Source organism: Carlito syrichta, unplaced genomic scaffold (genome assembly GCF_000164805.1).
Source record: "Carlito syrichta isolate Samal-C Ts95f unplaced genomic scaffold, Tarsius_syrichta-2.0.1 Scaffold301908, whole genome shotgun sequence".
NCBI classification, from domain to species: domain Eukaryota; kingdom Metazoa; phylum Chordata; class Mammalia; order Primates; family Tarsiidae; genus Carlito; species Carlito syrichta.
Genome location: NW_007246004.1, coordinates 412,808 through 433,287, shown reverse-complemented (window position 1 = coordinate 433,287; position 20,480 = coordinate 412,808). Strand labels below are relative to the sequence as shown.

Below are 20,480 nucleotides of genomic sequence, written 5' to 3'. Positions count from 1 at the left end.
ATAAATTGATAAGAAAAAGTGAGGTGATAACTTGCTAAAAAATCCTGTGGTATAATAGGCATTTCTCGTTCAATGTATCTGGACTAACACCAGAAATGTTTGAAACACTAAAATGCTTCAATTCACAGCCAAGGCTCAGGAGAAAATCACTTTGCAAAGTACTAGAGGTTAAAGTCTAATTTTTACCCCCACTTATCTGGTTTCTTAGTATCCATTTTGATAGAGAAGGGCTTTAGACTAAACCAACACCAAGGTCAAAGCATTGGCTGCACTTATGGCTAGTCTTAGTCAACACAGGTTCAGGAGGGCCACGTCACAGTCAGAGGGTCCAGAAAAGCCAAAGGTTACTGAGACTCACAGTCTTCTGATGTTGGAAATAGGGCACAAAACACTTTCTGATTTCCCCTTAACCTCTGGCCCATATGGATGCCAAAGAAATAACAAGGAACAGTTCTGCCTCAGTCACTCGCACGTAAAACACGCTAACAGCACACGGGAACATGTGATAGAGTGCTGCTATTTTCTAATATAACAAGTGGCTATATTGATCTCGGGGGATGGGAGTGGAGGGCAGAATGTGGGGAAACTGAGAGAAAGAAAAGGAGCTACAACCACAAAGTAACTTTTCTAAGATACAATACAGGACAAAGAAAACTAGGCCTTTCCCACGAGCTCTCTACACCAGGTAGATCCCTTTCTACTAGGCTTACTTCAGAAGAAACAAAGAGCTGTCTTAAACTACTAAAGTGCTGTAACCAGTTTCAACAGCCCTGGAAGCCAGCAGTCCTCCACTCACCTTGCTCACCATAGATTGTGGGGGGAAGATGATGCTGAGGAAAAAACTGAGGCGGCATGTCTCCGGGCCCAGTAACGGGTGGGTAGTAAGCCGTGTGCGAGTTATGAATAAAATGGGGGTGGTGAGTCAGGTAGGGGGCGAGATGATGGGTGGGAGACATGGCTGAGGGGTAGCTTGGGGGATAACACTCCGGAGACTGGGGCGTGACCACCACCCGGCGGACTCCGGCACTCTCTTCAATCACCTGAAGGAAAAAAACAAAAGCAGAGAATGTAGTATACATTATCAGCACCCTGCGAACATTACAATATTAATAACTTCCCCTTTAGTTTTCTCTTCCCTCATAGAAAAAAACGGATGCATGCTATATTCTAGTCCTCTAGTTCAGTCAGTAGTGAGTCCTAGAAATAACCATAATTAACTATCAAAATTTACAAAAACAAACTATTCATCAACCATGTGGTTCTGATTCCACAAAGCTTTTGGAGAGACCGATAGCTTGGTAATGCATCTGAATTTTGTCATAAAATTTTCACTGGCTTCACCCAAGACAAGTGAGTTCAATGTGTGATTAAATCAATTTTAGGAATGAGTTTGAATATAACTATCAGTTCAGTGGCTTTCCAGAAAGAGGTTTTCTGGGCCACATCAGTACGTTGTCCAGAGCTGGTCTTCCAGAAATATCTGACAACATTCTGCCCCATTCCTGCTTTAATACACGTCATTCCAACATCATAAGGGCTTTAGGAAACAATGGGGATATTAATGTCAGAAGCTATAAGAGTGCCTTAAAGATAATTTAAGCTGGGATGAGGATGTGGATGGAATGAAGGAATTCTGACCAATGAAAAAAATCGAGCAATCCCAAATCAGGACAGACAGCTTTGCTCCCAAGATGTCTTGATGATGTGGCCAGTACATGAAAGAAGACGCTTGGAAGAGCAGGCTTACCAGCAAAGCAATCAACATTCTATCCATACTTTCTCCAAATGTTTGTTTACTCTTTAGAGACGAGGTTTTGCTATGTCGTCCAGGCTAAAGTCTCCTAGCCGCAAGGAATCCCTGTGCTTCAGCCTCCTGAGTAGCTGGGACTACAGGCACACACCACCACACTCTCGGCTTCTCCAAAAGTGTTTTAATTCACCCAAGGAAAGTAACTAAGGCAACCCAGAGTCAGTATTTACTGTTACCCACATCATGCCACCTGTTGCTCCTGAGACACAATAGACACCATCACCCAAAGGTGAAGAAGCACGGCACAGAGAGTGGCAGAACGGGAAGAAGGGTCAGGAAGGGCTTCAGGGACCTCAAAGAATTGGAAAGACTGGGATAACTCAGGGTCAGACCTTGCAAGAAAGGGGACAGAGAATCAACTGGAAGCCAGGACCAGGCTGCCGAGAGGACATGCCAGCTGATCTAATCAGGTTCCTAAGACAATCAGGCAAACACTCTGACAGGAAGTTTGTTTAAAAAACAACAACAACAACAACTAAAAACCCACCAAACTGAAAACGAGATTTCTCATTACACCTCAAAAAGTTGATTACAGGCCAAAAGTAAAATGACTTAATCATGTCTAAAACATTCTAACAACAAAAAACTATACTTAGCTTCATTAAAAAAAATTGCTTAAGCCAAACTGGCAAGTCTCTCAATGTTCCAGCTATACTTCAGTGAACAAGACAGGTTTAGTTTGAATTAACAGCCATTAATCTTTATGTTAAGAAAACAAAAATCTTGATATTCATTAACAAACCTACCTCACATAAATGTTTCTATCATGTTAATAATTCATTAACAAAGCAATACTGACTTCTTGAAATTAACATTCCTAATTACACGCCTTAAGGAAGCTCAAGACACAGCTTTTTGTGTGTTCTTTCACAATCACAACCTCTTCCAGGCTTTGGCAAGCTTACCACACCAACCCCACTTATGAATGCAGGGTTGCTAATTTACAAGTGTATGTGGAATGGATATGTAAACCAAGACACTGAAAGTTCACATGCATGTATCATACATCATTATCACCAAAGCATCTTCTACTTTGTCTAAAACATAGGGCATAAACACACTGTTTGGCAGCCAGCACACTCTGTGCAATTTTAGTATAAATATGTTACAAAGTTTTCTTCCCATCAGGTACAAACATTCATTACTCTACAGTGTCTTCTTTTCAACCCCCACCTCCCACTAGGTATTAAGCAAAGAATAGAGCATATTCCATATGTCTCTCCTTAGAGGTACCTTCACTCAATCCTGGCAGGTCACAGAAGTAAAGCATTATTTTCCTTTATTCTTTCATTCAGTGTAAACAGTCAACCAGCCACACAGACCTGACTGATAAAGCAAAATAAGAACAGGGCTCTCACTAAATATAAAGAACTTTTTGAACTTTTAAACCAAAGTTGTTACAATGAAAAAATTTATTTTCATTTTCACATATAATTGTTGACATATTAAAACAACATGGTTTCTAAAAACAATTTGTCAAGGAGCACAAAGACAAGAATTCCAATTTTAAAAAAAACCAAAATGGAGATACAGAGGTGAAAGATTATATTTTTACTACTATATTTTACAGTAATATTAATACTACTTAAAAAATTAATAAATTTCAATCTGAAGTATGAACTACCCTATACACACACAAAAAAGGTCTCCATCTAGAAAACTAAGTAGGCTTTCTGAAACCACAAATTGCCTACACATATAAAAATTGTTTGACAGCCCCATTTTTAAATTATCCTGTGGTATTTGTAAAAGATATTTACAGGTGCATGCATAATGGAACACCTTCAGAAAGCTGTTCTTACCAAACCCAGGCGTGTCTTGGCATTAAGAAGATTGACTTTTGTTTTGGTTTGGTTTGTTTGGGTTTTTTGTGCTTGTGTGTGTGAGTTCCTTTTTTTTTATTTTAAAGATGTGGGGTACAATTTAGGGTTAGGCATATAAATGTAAGAAGACTGACTTTTTAAAAAATGAAATACTAATTCTGAAATATGTAGAAACAAGCATCAAAATGTGCTAAATATTTTGTTTACTGTTTTTCTTTAACATAAATTGAAACATATTTTAGTTATCAAATTCGGTTTTGATCTATGTCTAAGGAAATCATGACTTTGTTCCCCCAAAGAATAAGAAAGTCTGAAAAACAGTAATAATAATAATGTGCAAAATAATAAGCAGCTAAGGAAATGGTGGCAGCAACATTCTTTGTTGAATAAAGTTGGTTCATAGGTATATCACTATAACAGAAGAACTCAGACATCAGAAAGAATTCAGTCCAACAATCCCAAGGCAATAAAACACGCCTTCGATCTTTGTAGGTGACAATGGAAAAGACAGATTCATTTCTTTTGGGGATGACTGAAATTGGGACAAAGTTCAGAGGCAAACAAATCACCTGCATTATATTCAACAATCATTTCCTGACACATGCTATGTGCTAAGCACTGGACATTCAAAGGTGAGGGGGAAAAACCTGCTGCTAAACAGTAAAACTTATCCATATAGCCTAAGGATAATACAAAGAGAAAAATGGCTACAGAAATCAGAAGTACTGTGATTTCAGAAATCAGAACAAGTCATGTTTTTTCCAGCTCTGTAACTCAAAAAAACGACATCACTCATGTAGCTGAAGTACAGAACCTTGGAAAAGATCACTATGCTAAGTTCTCAGACTGCCACCTATTATGGGCTGAACTGTGTGTCCCCAAATTCATGTGTTGAAGTCCCAATGCTCAGAATCTCAAACTGTGACTGTAATGGAAAGCAGAGTCTTTCAAAGAGGCAATTAAGGTAAAATTAGGTCACATGGGTGGACTGTACTGTAACATGAAAGAGGAACTTTGATCAGGACACAGACATGCACAGAGGGAAGACCTAGGTGAAGACCCTGAAGGTAGTCCATAATCTACAAGCCAAGGAGAGAGAAGCCTTAGATTAAAAACCAACCTACTCTGCCAACACCTTGATCTTGAACTTCTAGCCTAGAATTGTAAGAAAACACAAAAGTACATTTATGTTGCATAAGGTACCCAGTCTGTGGTGCTTTGTTATAGCAGCACAAGTCAACTAATATACTGCCCATCAGAGCCTACGAGCACGAAAGCTGAACCCAACTTTCTTTGGCCTTAAGTTCCACAAGCCTTGTCTGCTTAAAGAAAACACTCCTTTAGCCAGGCTTGGTGGCTCAGCCTGCAATCCCGTGCGTTGGGAGGCTGAGGTGAGTGGATTGCTTGAGCCCGCGGGTTCGAGACCTGCCTGGGCAACTTGGCCAGACCTCACCTCTACAGTAAAATCAAAAATTAGCCGGGTGTGGTAGCGCGCGCCTGTAGTTCCAGGAAGGCTAAGGTGGAAGGATCACCGGGGCCAGCAGGTCGAGGTTGCAGTGGCCGGGAGAGGCCACTGCACTCCAGTCTGGATGACAGAGTGAGACTCCAACTCAAAAAAGAAAAAGAAAAGAAAATAGTCTTTTAAAAAGTGATGCACTTATCCTCCATGAACAAACACCAGCCACCTTCCTCAGGCTAACAAAGAAATGCCAGCCTGACAGCAACTGGCAGCTAACTTGAATCTTCATCATGTCTTTTTATCCAGTTCAGTAGGCATTGCTGGAACTCTTCTATGTGCCTAGTACTCTTGCTCTCCTGTGGTCTAGAAACAAGGATAAGTGGCTGGAGAATAAAACACAAAATGTTACACGGGAAGGACCCGTCTTACTTACACAGTGTTTTTATAAATATGACCAAGAGAACCACTGAAATGAAATGAAATGAAAGTGAAGCAGGCTGGAGACAGCACGAAGGAGAGGTCATGGAACAGGAACAGCACGAGAGGGAGATGAGAAAGGCCCTCGCAGCCGGTGTCTATGGCCGCCAGCTGCTCCACACGACCTTACTGAACTTCCCCAACCACTGCAGAATTAGCTATCAGCACCCCTGATTTACACAAAGGTGGCCAAGGCGCAGCATGACTAGCGTGTACGACGAGGCATGCTGCAGAACAGAGACTTTCGCACTGGCCTGGACACCCAAGTTTTCATCGTGTGGAGAACTATACAGAAGCTGTATGCTAAGAAGTAAATACATCAACACATAGGATGCCTGGGTGATTACACAGTGGGGAAAGGATTCGAGATGCAGCCAACATTTTTTGATCCTGCTGCTCCACTGCAATGCCCTCAACCCGAAAGGGGTCAGCACATGTTAAGTTCCGGAAACAGAACACGACCCGCAATAACGGCCAAGTGTCATCCTCCCAACTGCTGCTACCAATGTGATCACCTCATTAAATGCTCCCAGAAGTCCTGCGAGGCATGGAGAGTCACTGTCATCACCACTTCAGAGCTAAGAGGAGCGAAATTCAGAAGAACCGAGCTAACTTGCTCAAACATAGAACGCTGGGTGGGGGAAGATCAAGTCTGAGTTCAAGAATTAAAACAGACCTCTTAAAAACACTTATATTTTGAGGTGTTTTTTGCCCTCTTAGCTAACAGAGAAGGTGGTTCCCCTTACTGAACTGAAATGCTCCACAGGAATTTCAATAAACTCCTCAGTTCCTAAAATGCTTCCTTCTACTTCTGGGCTGCAAGCCGCAAGAATCAAGAGAAGCTTCAAAGGCAGGAGGCAAGAGAGGAGCTTAAGAAGGCTGCCGCAGGCAGCTGGGGACGAGCTGGGAGCGGGCGGAGGAGCCTGCACAAGGACACACGTGAGCCCACAAACACCTGTGCAGTGAGGTGTGTGGCAGTCTGGCTGCTGGGGGGAAGGGGTGGGCAGGAAACACTGAGCGAGCTTTCTGGACACAGAAAACGGGAATCTGATGAGTTTACGAACGTCAGGCTCAAGCAGAATTTCTACCTGCTGCCAATATGTCTCCAGTGGACACCCAGAAGAGGTGATGCCTTAGATACGACTGAGCATGCAAGCAGGAAGCAAGAGGAGAAGAAGGCCGGTCAACATACAACAGCTGCACGGACTGAGGGCTGCAGTGTGAGGCAGTGTGGCCAGGATCCTCCCGCCAGCCGACAACTGTCCTCCACCCAGAACCTTTGTCCTGCAGCTCCAGCAACAGAGCCGGCTCTTCCACCCAACTGCAAGACCCCCAGAGGCACACAGAAGACTGCATGAATGTTGGCTGGTTAAATGAGCAAATGAGTCAGAAACAAGAATTAACTGCATCTGCTCAGATTTGGTATTTGCCAAGAATGTTGGCACATGTATTATTACACATAAAATGCTTCTCCATAACTCTGGTAAACAGCTGACACTCTAAAATGTCAGACAATCTGTCAGACAATCTGAACCTAGTTAATTGTGCATTTGTCACTTCAGACCCTCTTATTTTAAGAAAGTGTGATCTAGCCAGGCTCGGTGGCTCAGCCTGTAATCCCGCGCCTTTGGGAGGCTGAGGTGAGTGTATTGCCTGAGCCCGCGGGTTCGAGACCTGCCTGGACAACTTGGCGAGACTTCATCTCTACAATAAATCAAAAAATCAGCCAGGCGTGGTAGCACATGCCTGTAATTCCGGCTACTCGGAAGGCTGAGGCGGAAGGCTCACCGGAGCCCAGCAGGTCGAGGCTGTGGTGGCCGGGGGTGGCCACTGCACTCCAGTCTGGGCGACAGAGTGAGACTCCAACTCAAAAAAAAAAAAAAAAAAAAAGTGTGATTTTACCACAGTATTTCTACATCTCTAACTGAGTTCTACTTTAATTCCAAATGAGGCTCACCAGCCAGGAGTACAAAGGTATCAGCACTCACTTTCCCTTCTGCACTAACTCCTCCTCCCTCTGCGCTTTCTACTGTGGTGAACAATTCGAAGTGGAAAAGCAAGTGAGTTCTCCAGGTAGAGTGGAGATCTGAAACACAGGCACAGTGCCTTCCCTACCGATCCCTCTGCGCTGCTCTGGATGGACATGCCACCGCCGGCATCGAGGTGCCCTGAGAAGAAAGCGAAAACAAGAACAAAGGAATGTTCACGGAGCAAAGGGAGTAATGGTATCAAGTGGCCAAACATTTTGTTTTATAGATGGAGTTACTTGACTTAAAAACGGTGGCAAAATTGAATGCATTACCCTAATCTCTTGGCTTACTTTTGTCTTTCTTTTTTCCCAATTTAATAATTAAAACTGTGACTGAAAATACCAAAAACTATTTCTCAACCTCATTTCTCCTCACATCTGTAAATGGCTAACAATGATGAACTAATATTTGATCTGTTCAGAGTGTCATTATCATTGAAACCCTGAGACGACAAAGCCTCCAAGTTTAGGACCAGCTCCTTTCACCAAGGACCCTTGATATTTTTGTACCCAAATGGAAAACTAAATAACTGGTGATGTGTCTAGGTTTCTAAAAACCCTTTACATAATAACAAGGGATTATTCCACAGAGCAGTTACAGCTTGATAATAGATATCTTCTCCTGAGCCAAGAAAAAAAAATTCGTTGTAAACTCCAAATGCTTTTCTCAAACAATTCTTGTCAAGGTTTAAGTCTAAAACACCCAATTTCACCGCTTTATAGGTGACCAAAGCTAAGGATTCACCTAATGAGTTAATTCATGAGTGAACAAAAGTTCCCAATCTTTTTATGTGCACACTCATTTATTTCTGGAAATCTTAAATTTCCCATCCCATCAGTGCTTATTTTTTTCTTAAGAGATAAGGTCTCACTATGTTGCCCAGACTGGCATGCAGTGGCCAATCACAGAATGTTCCCACTACTGATTAGCTCAGGACCTGCTCCATTTCTGACCTGGGCCAGCTCACTCCCCCCTAGGCTCCCAGGAGGTCAGCACAACAATGCCGAATGGAATGCAGAATCCCATGTAGCATAGTGTACTACAGGCCAGAGCTCCTGGGCTCCAGCAATCCCCTCACTTCAGAGGTATCAGGAGACACCCCCACAAATGGCAATCCCTCTGCTGGCTTCCCATCTGCCAACACTTTTAGATACTCAGAAGAAGGCAGAGTTTCTACTCATACTTCTGTAAGTCTGTGATCTGGCGTGTGTGTGTTAATGAAATCAATTTTGAAAACTTACCAGACACATCTGGCGCCTTCCAGAGGCCATGGTCTAGTGCCCAGTGACCACTAAGGCTGGAGAGAAGGATGCAAGCAAGTAAGGTCTCGGTGGTAGCTCTTTGATCCAACTATTTCTGCGGATTATGGAATGCTACAGTTGAGGGGACAGTGCAATCATTTATTAAGACCCTTCAAGCTAAGGAGCAAGCCCGGCAAGGTAAAGAAAGGCTCACATCCTGTGAACAGCAGACCCTAGGCCGGCCCCGTGAGCAGCTAGGGCTCCACTGGACCACACCCAGCTGTCCCCTAGAGGAACCTTGTACACCAGGAGAAAGCCCTACTGTTCCCTTCCCAGCAAGGGAGCTAGGCTTCTCCAGGTACTGCAAAGAGCCCAGAGGCTTCTTCTCAAGGCAGGGGGCACAGAATACAGAACTGATACTGAAAGCAAAACTGCAATTGATTAATTCGATGCGGTAATCAATGGTGACGATAACAATTCCTGTAATTTGTGCATCACGCAATATTGATAAAAGACATGGCACAGAACTTGACAGGTATGACTCTCAGAAGATCTTCTAACATAAGTGCCATCAGAGTCCCAAATCAAGATGAGGAATCTTCAGGCATGGTTAAGTAATTTAACCTAAGGTCAGTTAAGTGGGTGATAGGATTCACACCCAAGACTGGACATGCTGCACCACTTCCATCACACTTTATTGTCGATTACTGTCCTAAACACCAAAAGAGCCAACTTTGAAGATCAAAATCAAACCTCGTCTTCCCAACAAATGGATGGCAAATGAAAACACGGGACAAGTGAAAAAAGTTCTATCCACATAATAAAATGGACCAAACAAATGTTTCAGACTAAATGAAAATGTAGTTTAAAGCCCAGATTGTCTGCCAGGTGACAACAGCCAACAGCTGAGCTGCTTCTGAGTTACGAATGAAGCTACCAACAGTGAAATCTGCAGTGCCTGTCCATGCCACCACAGGAGAGATGCCCAGCCATACCCAATCAGTCCAACTACTTGGGAACACGCAGAGCCACAGAAACATTGGGAGATTATTCCAGGATTCCAATATACAGAATAGAACCTTCTGGAGTCACCCCAAAAGACAACTAGCACATTCCTCAGCATAAAAGAATTTCTCACACTTATACAGAACATGCTATCCTTCAAGTCCTATGATACAGCCATGATAACCTCCCCAGGGAAGAATGCAACTATAACTTTCAATAAATGGAGGCAAAGACTGATGGTAGAATATTTTTCATGGTTACTTAACTAGTCCCTGTACAGGATAGAACCTACTTTGAAATTTACACTCTTTCTACTACTGTGCTATTCCACTCACATTTCGAGACTGGGCATGAGTCATTAAGGAATCAGGCTGTGCCATTCCCAGTAACAGAGCCATGGATCTAAGTTCCAAACAGGCTCACTGGTCACCACTACAGGCCATTCCTCTAGATTCACGGGCATAACCAAGTCTCCAGAACTCCAGATTCCAAAATAAGAAAGGCATAATTCAGGGCACCATGAACTCAGACAGAAATTACCTGTATTTACTAACTTCCGACTAAAATTTTATATTCCTTCAATTATCAATGTGGGCAGCAAACCATGGTAATATGAGCAGTACCTCTTTATTATTTGACTTTTTTACTAATACAATGTGATTTTTCCATGTCATACGACAGTGCTATAGAAATATTAACAAGTATTTATGGTTATCACAACTCCAAATTTATTGTCATCATTAGACCCGCTCCTAGATGTTATTTAACGTGCTAACAAAGCAGTACAGAAATTATTGTATCACCTTTTTTTCTTTCTTTTTTTGAGTTAAGTTCTATGTTGTCTAGGCAGGAGTGCAGGACCACAGCTCACTGCAGCCTCCAATTCCAGGGCTCAAACGATCCTCCTATGTCAGCCGCCTAAGTAGATAGAACTACAGACACATGTGACCACACCAGCTAATTTCTTGATTTTTTGTAGAGATGAGGTCTCACTATGTTACCCAGGCTGGTCTCAAGTGATCCTCCCTGTCTTTGCCCCCCAAAGTTCTGAGATTACAGGTGTAAGCCACTGTGCCCAGCCTGTATCACCTTTTAAAAAAATTTTTGACCAATGTATTTCTAAATAACCAGTCCCCTTTCTGTCTATGAATATTATATTTTAATTTTTAAAAAGGCTTCCCTGGCCTGCCAGTGGGTTCCTGGGCACAAGAAAGAATTATGAATCCATTCTGAAGATACTCACTAATACCTATCACTGATCAAAATAACTACAATGAGGCTGGGCCCAGTGGCTTATGCCTGTAATCCTAGCATTTTGGGAGACCAAGGCAGGAGGATTGCTTGATCCCAAGCATTTGAGACCAGCCTAGGCAACATAGTGAGACTTTGTCTCTACAAAAAAATTAAAAAAAAAAAAAAATTAGCCAGGTGTGTTGGTGCAAGCCTGTAGTCCCCAGGTACCTGGGAGACTGAGGCAGGAAGATCCCTTGACCCCAAGAGTTTAAGGCTGCAATGAGCTGTGACTGCGCTAATGTACTCAGCCTGGAAGACAGAGCAAGACGTCAACTCAAAATAATAATAATAATAACCATATTATTACATAAGTCCAAGTTTGTGAACTCAATGGGTTCCAAAGAGTGTGTAGGGATATAAAATTCACTTAACCTTGCTAAAGTTTCATTACCCAAGAGGTCAGGAAAAAGTGTTTTTCTTTAAAAAAAAAAAAAGTTATTACATGACAAATATAGGTTACTAATTTAGAAAGACTATAATAATTGTGCAGTGAAATAAAATGTAATGTATTGGGTAAGATTTAATGCTAATGATTCAGAAGTCTTTCTGAATACAACAATGTCACAATATTCTTATGAAATCAACCACCTTTTCTCATAGAAGTGAAGATTAGCTAGACACCTTTCAAGAAATTAGAGATCTACTGGTGAACAGGACTGAACAGGACACACAAAGGCCCCACTTTTGTGGAGCTTAACTGCTCAAAAGAAGACAGACAATGACCAAATAAACAAACAAGCAACATACTCACATCAATAACTTAATAATCCCCAAATCACACAGGGACTGGATGCAAGGCCCACATGGGCCCAGGCTTCCTCCTCCTAATTCTGTGTTCTATTATGCCACAATGTCAGAATCATATAAATGAAATGAAGGAAAGAAATCCAAGAGCAAACACAGAACAGAGAAGGCTCAGCAAGAGGAAACTTGCACAATACTCAGAGGGGAAGGAACGTCCTTGGTACATTTCTTAAACCTTGCATTGCCAATCCTGTCTGTGATTGTTCTGCAGACAAAATAAGCCAAAAAAGGAAAATGGAATGGCCACAAATCTACTAATAATGGAAACGAAATGCCTAAGTACTATGCTCTTCCACACGGAACCCCCCTAACTTCATGCACATACTCCGAACAATGTGTAACATGCTTCTCACTTCCTATGGGCAAACCAACTCCTCCAAAGTCCTGAAAGCCTTGAAAGGTAATGCAGTTAACAGTATTGGCTGCCAGACTGGTCTGACTCCCAGTCTGTCAGGGCACAGGGCAGTCCCCCATGCTCCTTTCTTTTCATCGTTTTCTTTTTTTTTTTTTTGAGTTGGAGTCTCACTCTGTCACCCAGACTGGAGTGCAGTGGCCACTCCTGGCCACTGTAACCTCGACCTGCTGGGCTCCAGCGATTCTTCCGTCTCAGCCTTCCAAGGAGCTGGAACTATAGGCGTGCGCTACCACGCCCGGCTAATTTTTGACTTATTGTAGAGATGAGGTCTTGCCAAGTTGCCCAGGTGGGTCTCGAACCCACAGGCTCAGGCAATCCACTCACCTCAGCCTCCCAAAGCGTGGGATTACAGGCTGAGCCAATCGAGCCCAGTTTGTTCATCGTTTTCATAGTGTTGAAGGTGAAACAACGGAGTGGTCTAATCTCAAATTGGAACTACCAAAGGGAAGCAGTTGGAACGAATGTTCACAGCTCAACTAGCTTGGCTGAACAAAATGAGGAAACACATTCCATGGCTTTTGCCTAACAGGACCCATTATTTCTCCACAGGGGCTTCTGTTTTCTGGCCAACTCTTAAAACAGCCCTGACTGGAGGATGACCAAACAAACCAAAATTCAAAAACCATTTTCAATATGTTTCTTGTTTCTTCCTGGCCAAGAGAAATGGAATGTATATAATTCCAACAAGGACTGACCAATTAATGAATCCCCAAAGCAATGCAATGAGGCAACAAAGTGCAAACCTCTGCTATAAACAACCAAAAAACTTATCTTGACTATCATCCAAAGTTTTGGGGTTACAATAGTTAATCTGGAAAAAGAAGAGTGGTTTCCCAAATGACAGAACATTAACTTGTATGTTTCACTTTTTCTTTTCATATGCTTTTTAAATCTCTGGGTCAATAAGAAGTTTTTCCTATAACATTTGAAAAATGTACCATGAATTACTATAGAAGCATGGAAAATAAGACTCAAGACATCTGCTTAAGAAATTTTTATATATAAATTATTCAAACAGTTAATGGGAAAGGTTTTTTTTTTTTAAATTTTTTAAAGAGGGTACACCATGGCCAGTCTACAATGAAAGGAAAAAGTGCTTCGCACCACGTAATTTCAATGTGTTTAGAAAGGCAGGCTCTGTCTAGCTTCCACTGGAATTGCTGTCTATTTCACTGCAATAGCTGCCATTTATTGAATGCCCACACCTCACATGGTATTTCTCTTAATTCTTCCCTCTACCACAGCAAGTAGGCATTTGCATATGTGGTGAAAGAATTCATAAAAGTGCCATAGAAAGCAGCCACTGTAGAATTTGAAGGAAGGTCTCTCCAATAACGTCCATGTTCCCTAGCTGGACGATCTGCCCTGTCTCCTTTCCATTTCAACTCTAATCACACTCACAAATACCTTCACATAATAGAAAGGATGATGATGACTGTGATAAGATTAAATTCCCTCTCACCTAATGCCACTTCTTATAGTTGAAAAAACACTTAGCCTGTATTTTCTCTCTAGTTGAAAAGGTCCTCCACCTCCCAACTCACCAAAAAATAAAGACACACACACACACACACACACACACACACACACACACACACACACACACACGTAAAGACCTACATTATCGGAGACCAGTGAGTTGAAATGATCTCACCGTCCTCCCACCCTAAGTCTACAATATCTGTAGCTTCCACCGATCCAGCGCTTCTCAACCTAAGGAAACACAGACTGTGCTGTTGACTGTATCTCCACGCTGCCTACTAAACTCCAGGAGTGTGTCTTACTATATGATTGCCTGCTCTTACTTATGTTTGCATTTTATTAAATTTGTTTGACCCATTTTATCCATTTATCTTTATTTTCAGCTACTTACGTATGCAACAAATCTGCTCTAATCAAGAATGTCTCTATTCATGTGGTTTAGAGTCATGACTGTAACACATTTAATTGTTCACTTGCCTCCCTCTCCAATTTTCTTACAATAACAGACCACGCCATACACAAGTAGCTGGAGTATTAACTGGAGCTGCATAGGTGGGCACAACACACACCTTGCCAACACTCATACTGCATTCGTCCAAGCACACCAAGGTGGCATCATAGCGCCAGAGGGGTCTGTATAATCCCAAATGCCTGGTTACAATCCCAGCTCTAGTTGGGGCCTCAGCTTCCTCATATGTAAATTTACAATGGTAAAAACTAAAGTCAAAGATAAACCACAGAGCACAGTGCACAGCATACACAGTAGTTACGACCACCATCGTGACCACCAAAAGGTCCAAAGTGGATGCTTGTCAATTCATAACTGGAAGAAGTCAAGGTCTGCCCCCACCCTCTTCTGTAATAACTTTGCTGAGAAATAATTTATACAACATAAAATCTGTCCTTTTAAGGTGTCTGATTTAAAAGTTTTTAGTATATTTACAGAGTTAGGTGAATACTTCCAGAACATTATCACCACCCCAAAGCAAACCCCATCCTCATGAGCAATTAGTCGCTCTCCATTACTCCCTCCCCTACCCCCTGGCAAACTTTAACCTATTTCAGTCTCTGTGGATTTCCCTATTGTGGACATTGTATTTCAGTGGCTGGACACAACATGTAGCTCTTGCTTCTAGTTTCTTTCACTTAGCATATTGTTTTCAAGGTTCTTCCACATCAGTAATTCGTTCTTTTCAAAGGGTGAATAAAATTTCATTGCATGGAAATGTCATATTACATTTAGCCACTCATAATTTGATGGAAATTTGGGTTGTCTCTAAATTGGGGCTATTATAATGTGACTATGAACATTCATGTACAAGTTTCTGTGTGGTCATATGTTTTCATTCCTCTTGGGTATATGCCCAGAAGTTTAATCTCTGGGTCACATGGTAACTCTATGTTCATTTCAGGAACTGCCAGACTGTTTTCCAAAGCAAACTGTACCACTTTACATTACCAGAGTATATGATTGCTCTTGTTTTTCCACATTCTTGCCGACACTTTTTATTATCTGATCACAGCCACCCTAGTGTGCATGAAGCGTACTGCACTGTGGTCTTGATCAGCATTTCTCTGATGGCTGATGGTACTGAACATCTTTTTCATGTGATAACTGGCCATTTGTATATCTTCTTCGGAGAAAAGTCTATTCAGATCCTTTGGCCATTCTTAAACTGGGTCATTTCTCTTTTTTCTTCTTGAGTTGCAAGAGTTCTTTCTATATTCCAGATACAAGTCCCTTCTGAGATACATAATTTGTATCTGTTTCCTCCCGTTTTGTGACTTCTCTTTTCACTTTTTAACGGTGTCCTTTGAGGCACAAATATTTTTCATATGGATGAAGTCAAATTTATTTTTTTTTGTTTGTTGCTCATGCTTTTGGTATCACATCTAATAGACCATTGCCTAAGATAAGGTTATGAATTTTTATCCCTAGAGTTTCACAGTTTTAGTTATTGCACATATTTTTATACTCTATCTCAGTTTATTGTTCATACATAATGTAAGGTGGGTCTTCAACTTCATTCTTTTTGTATGCGGACATCCAGTTATCCCAGCACCATTTTGAAGACGATTCTTTCCTCCACTGAGCAATCTTGGCACTCCTCTCTCTTCTAAATACACATCCAAAGCATTCCATTCCTTGCAGGTATAGATTAATCTGATCTTGTTATTTTTCAGCTATCAGGTATTATATTACTCAACTTGAACCCCTAAATCTTTGAAGCATATATGTGAATCTCTCCTAGACTTCACTTAAGCTTGGGAAACGATTTACATTTAAAAACATTTATCAAGTACCTCCTATGTGCCAGGCAGTGTTCTAAATGTTGAGATACACTCCTTATGAAGCAATAGGAGTTCCTGGGGATGATTATGAAACACAGTATATTCCATAACAGAGAAGGGGACAAAGTGCCAAAGATGCTGAAGGAACACAACCACTATTTTCTGTGCTGGAGCTTGTAAAAGGGTCACACTGAGGAGGGGCATTTGACCAGGAAGAAGGTTTGAACTCTCACACAAAGAAGGCACTAGACAATTCCAGACAGTGGGAAACAATGAGCACACAGTGTATCATTGAAAAAAGGCTCAGTACATGCAGGGAACAGAAGTTTAACATGTGACAGTATGGGCAGTAGGTAAAGGTGCCCCTTGAAAGGTGAGCAGAGTCGAATATTAACGGTCTTACACACCACACGACAGAACTTATAGGCAACAGACACCCAACTCTAGATCTGAACAAGAAAGCCATGTGCATTTAAGGAAGACAACAGTGGGAATAAGATATAGAACTCACTAGCATGGGGACAGACTCGTACTGAGCATTTCTCCCATATGTCCAGCCTGAAGGGAGATTTAAAAAAAATTTTTTAATGGGGCAACCCCCTCAGGCCCCCTCCCACTGTGGGAGCTTTTCTGTCCTCTCAATAAATTCTGCTTTAAAAATTTTTTTAATTTTATGATTCATTCTTCCCACAACTGCATGACAACAACGTATTTTGCTCCTTACATCTCTTGGTGATGATACATCTCCTAAGATTTTATACTTGGTTCTACCCTCCTCGTGCATGCTGTCAGCCTTAAAGGTGATGTTGCAGACACATCCCACTGGCTTCTCAATTCAAATTTCTCCATATGAACAATCTGTTCGTCTCAGATACCTTACTGTAATATACCATTAAAAATATAATACAGGGGCTGGGCCTGTAATCCCTGGGATTAAGCCTGCAATCCCAGCACTTTGGGAAGCTGAGATGAAAGGATTGCCTGAGCTCAGGTGTTCGAGACCAGCCTGGGCAACTTGGTGAAACTTCGTCTCTACAATAAATCAAAAAATAAACCAGGCGTGGTAGGATACACCTGTGGTTCCAGCTACTTGGAGGACTGAGGCGGAAGGACCTGAGCATGCCACTGCACTTCAGCCTGGGTGACAGAGTAAGACTGCAGCATGCACACGCGCACATATACACACAGACACACACACAGACACACACACACACACACAGAGACACATACACACACATATATAATACTAGCAATGAAGGTCATTTAACTTTGAGCCTGTTGTCTAGTCAAGGAGTCCAAATGAAATGGAGTTATACACGTCTCACAGACTGCTTCTTTCTTTTTTTTCAATTTGGAATCCAAATTATTCCATTTCTACTATTCTTCTAGTATCTTCTAGCAAATTCTTCTGTAACTGTCAACTGGGAAGAGAGTTACTATGTTTCCATCGTCAGGGTTATGAAAGTGAATAGACAGATCTGCTTTTACCCGCTCTACTTAGATTTTCTACAGAAGTGTTTCAGAATGAGAAATATATCCAGGTCAGAAATTCTTCATTTGTCCTAGAACGTCAAATAGATACTTTGGAGTTAACATAATCACAGTAACATCACTAGCAAGAAAAAGCCCAATGTAGCGTCTCTCCATTAGAATGATTAGAATGTTCGATTTTTAGCTGGTATTCCTTAATTGAACCTCTAGCATAAAAGGAAGTGTTGTTTTTGCCATCACCATGGTAAGAACTGCACTCTGTTCAATAGAAGGAAATACTTCCCCAATATAAATGAGCAGGTGAAATAATGGAATTTCTGCATCCCTTGTCCTTTCTGTTAATTGACTGGTGATGTGAATATGACCCATCACCTTGAATGCCTGCCAGAAGAACCTGTTCTGCACCCTTTTCTCCCTCCAGTGATTCCCATTTACAAAGACTTGTGTAAAACAAGTCATTTATTTACAGCAGTGGGAAAACTTGCCAACAGAAAAAAAAAGAAAAAAAGATGTCACATTGGCTCCATAAAAGTAGGGATAGAAAGAATGAAATTACGGTGGCTACAATATGCCTTACACAGTGAAGAAATGGGTAAGTTTTGACATCAGAGACAGATAAATCTTCTTGGATTCCTGCCTGTGCTTCAGCAATTTTCCTATGTAGCTGCCAAATTTTTCACCCTAGCAAAATCATTAAAAACTGAAAATTTCAGATTTTTAAATCAGTTTAAAAGCAGAGGCAGAGAGACAGAAAAGAATTTTTAAAAAACCTGGAAGGACAGAATCCAAAAAAAATGTTAGCATAGTAAGTATCATCTCTGGGTAGTTTAATTAGAAATATTAGGTTGACGCATAAGTTCATAGCATTTCTTTTTTGCATGGCAACACTGCAGCGTTGGGAGTTTAATATTTGTCATTTTGAGTGACGATGTTGCGTTTGTTATACCTTGCAATTTTGTAGATTTGAAGAAAGTTAGTGCTATCTGTGGGCTAAAGAAGATAGAATGTCAAGTGAAAAAAAATGAACACTTCCGACATATTCTTCTGTTTGAGTTTAACTTAACAGGAGTAAAGGCAGTAGAGGCCGCTCTAAACATTTGTGCTGTGTAGGAAGAGAATGCCATTGGGGAAAGCACGGCAAGAAAGTGTTTCTGCCATTTTGAAGAAGGTCACTTTGACCTGAGAGATTCTCCATATTCAGGAAGACCGTCGGGACTTGATGAAGACCATTTAAACACTTTAGTCCAAGACGATCCATTTCAATCAACTGAAGAATTGGCAAACGTGATGAAGTGTGTGACCAGTCCACCATCACGCGACATTTGCATTCCATGGGCACTTGAAAAATGTTACAAATTTATGCATCAAGTCAACAGTTTCTTTTACAGACTTCTGGTTTTCTTGGGGAAGGGGGATTCCTAATTTTTTTTCAAATAAGTATATAATGCTTTTATAATCAGTCTTTTTAAAAAGGCAGAAATAAAAACATTTGGTAATTAAGTATTTGGAAAGACAGTTATGTAGGGGGAAGAAAGGGAGACATGCACATTGTACTGAGGCTAGTACAAAAACAACAGTATATAAGACATCCACTACACTCAAGGTGCCCCAAACATTGTATGTCTTATCCAGGTATAGAGTATAACTTTATTCTTTAAAAGATTTTATACTTTATTCAGGTATAAGTACAGAAATATAATCTTTTATGCCTTATTCAGGTATAGGAATATAACTGTACTCTTTAAAGCATTTTTACTCTTCTAATACATCTCTATTACCATCATTTTACTTAAGAGAAAACCAAAGATCAGGGAAATTAAGCACAAACGGTCAAGTTCTCATGTCATACATAGCAATTCTCCAATTCCAGGTTGTGCCACATTATGGAGGGATGGGACTCCTATAACAGAGGGCAGACCCTACTTATGTGAACAACGTCGCCTTTCATATATTAACTAAGTCTACACATTTTCCCCCCAGAAAACTATAGTACAGATGGAAGGAAATGTCTAAAGCAGGAGACTCCGTGCAGGAATCACATCATTATGATCTAGTATAAAATCGAACCTGGCAGAGGACAGACTAGTAGCCCTCTTCTTTCCTTTTCTCCCACTCTCTGGTACCTCAAGCAGCAAGACACAGGAAGTGCTATGTGGTACCATCAAAATGATGGCAAACCTAGCATGACTGTAACTAAAGTAACTCCTGGAATAAGCCTGTTGAAGCCTCGAGATGTTTTCTGTTGGGACAGTGTCCCTAGTGAGTGCAGAAGTCCACCCAGTGGGTTACCTGTGAGATATAGCCTGGAGGCACATGGATGGGAGGAATGGATCCGTTGGGTGACACCATGGGAACTTCAGCAGGTCCTAAGAGAGATATGCGCAAGATGTTAATTGCTGAAGAAACACACACATCATTCAAAATAATCAGTATTTCTGATGTACTATCAAAACTGAAAATAATTAGTAACTCTGACTATCATCAATAATTGGTTTACATATACTACCTTAAAGCTGGACCTGAAAAACCATGAATGAAAAGGAATTTTCCAGCTACACAACTCAAATTAAGAAGAACAAAAAACAAATAAACAGAAAACCAAAAACTATAAGCATCTTTAAAAATATCTAATGATTCCCAAAGTCTCAAGTGCCATAAGCTAAGATTGCTTAGTTAAGAGTAGTCTAACATAGTAGAGCAAAAAGTTTCTTTCTTTCTTTTTTGCCTTTAAAGAATGTATTATTAATAAATGTTGAAACAAATCAAGTACGAGATGAGTTTATCTGTTCTGGTTTTAAAAACTCCTATAGACTTTAGGTTTATAATTTTCAGTTAGATTATTATTTTCAATAAATAAC

General features: G+C 41.0%; 1 protein-coding gene across 1 annotated transcript in view; it reads right to left on the bottom strand.

Annotated features, from left to right (window-relative positions):
• FNDC3B (fibronectin type III domain containing 3B) overlaps positions 1 to 20,480 on the bottom strand; it is a 296,455-nt gene that overhangs the window by 155,126 nt on the left and 120,849 nt on the right. Inside the window, exons 3-4 of the mRNA XM_008055647.1 lie at positions 19,912 to 19,988; positions 797 to 1,040 (exon numbers count right to left, since the gene is read on the bottom strand). Coding sequence (XP_008053838.1) covers positions 797 to 1,040; positions 19,912 to 19,988 — 321 coding nt within the window. The remainder of the gene's footprint in view (positions 1 to 796; positions 1,041 to 19,911; positions 19,989 to 20,480) is intronic.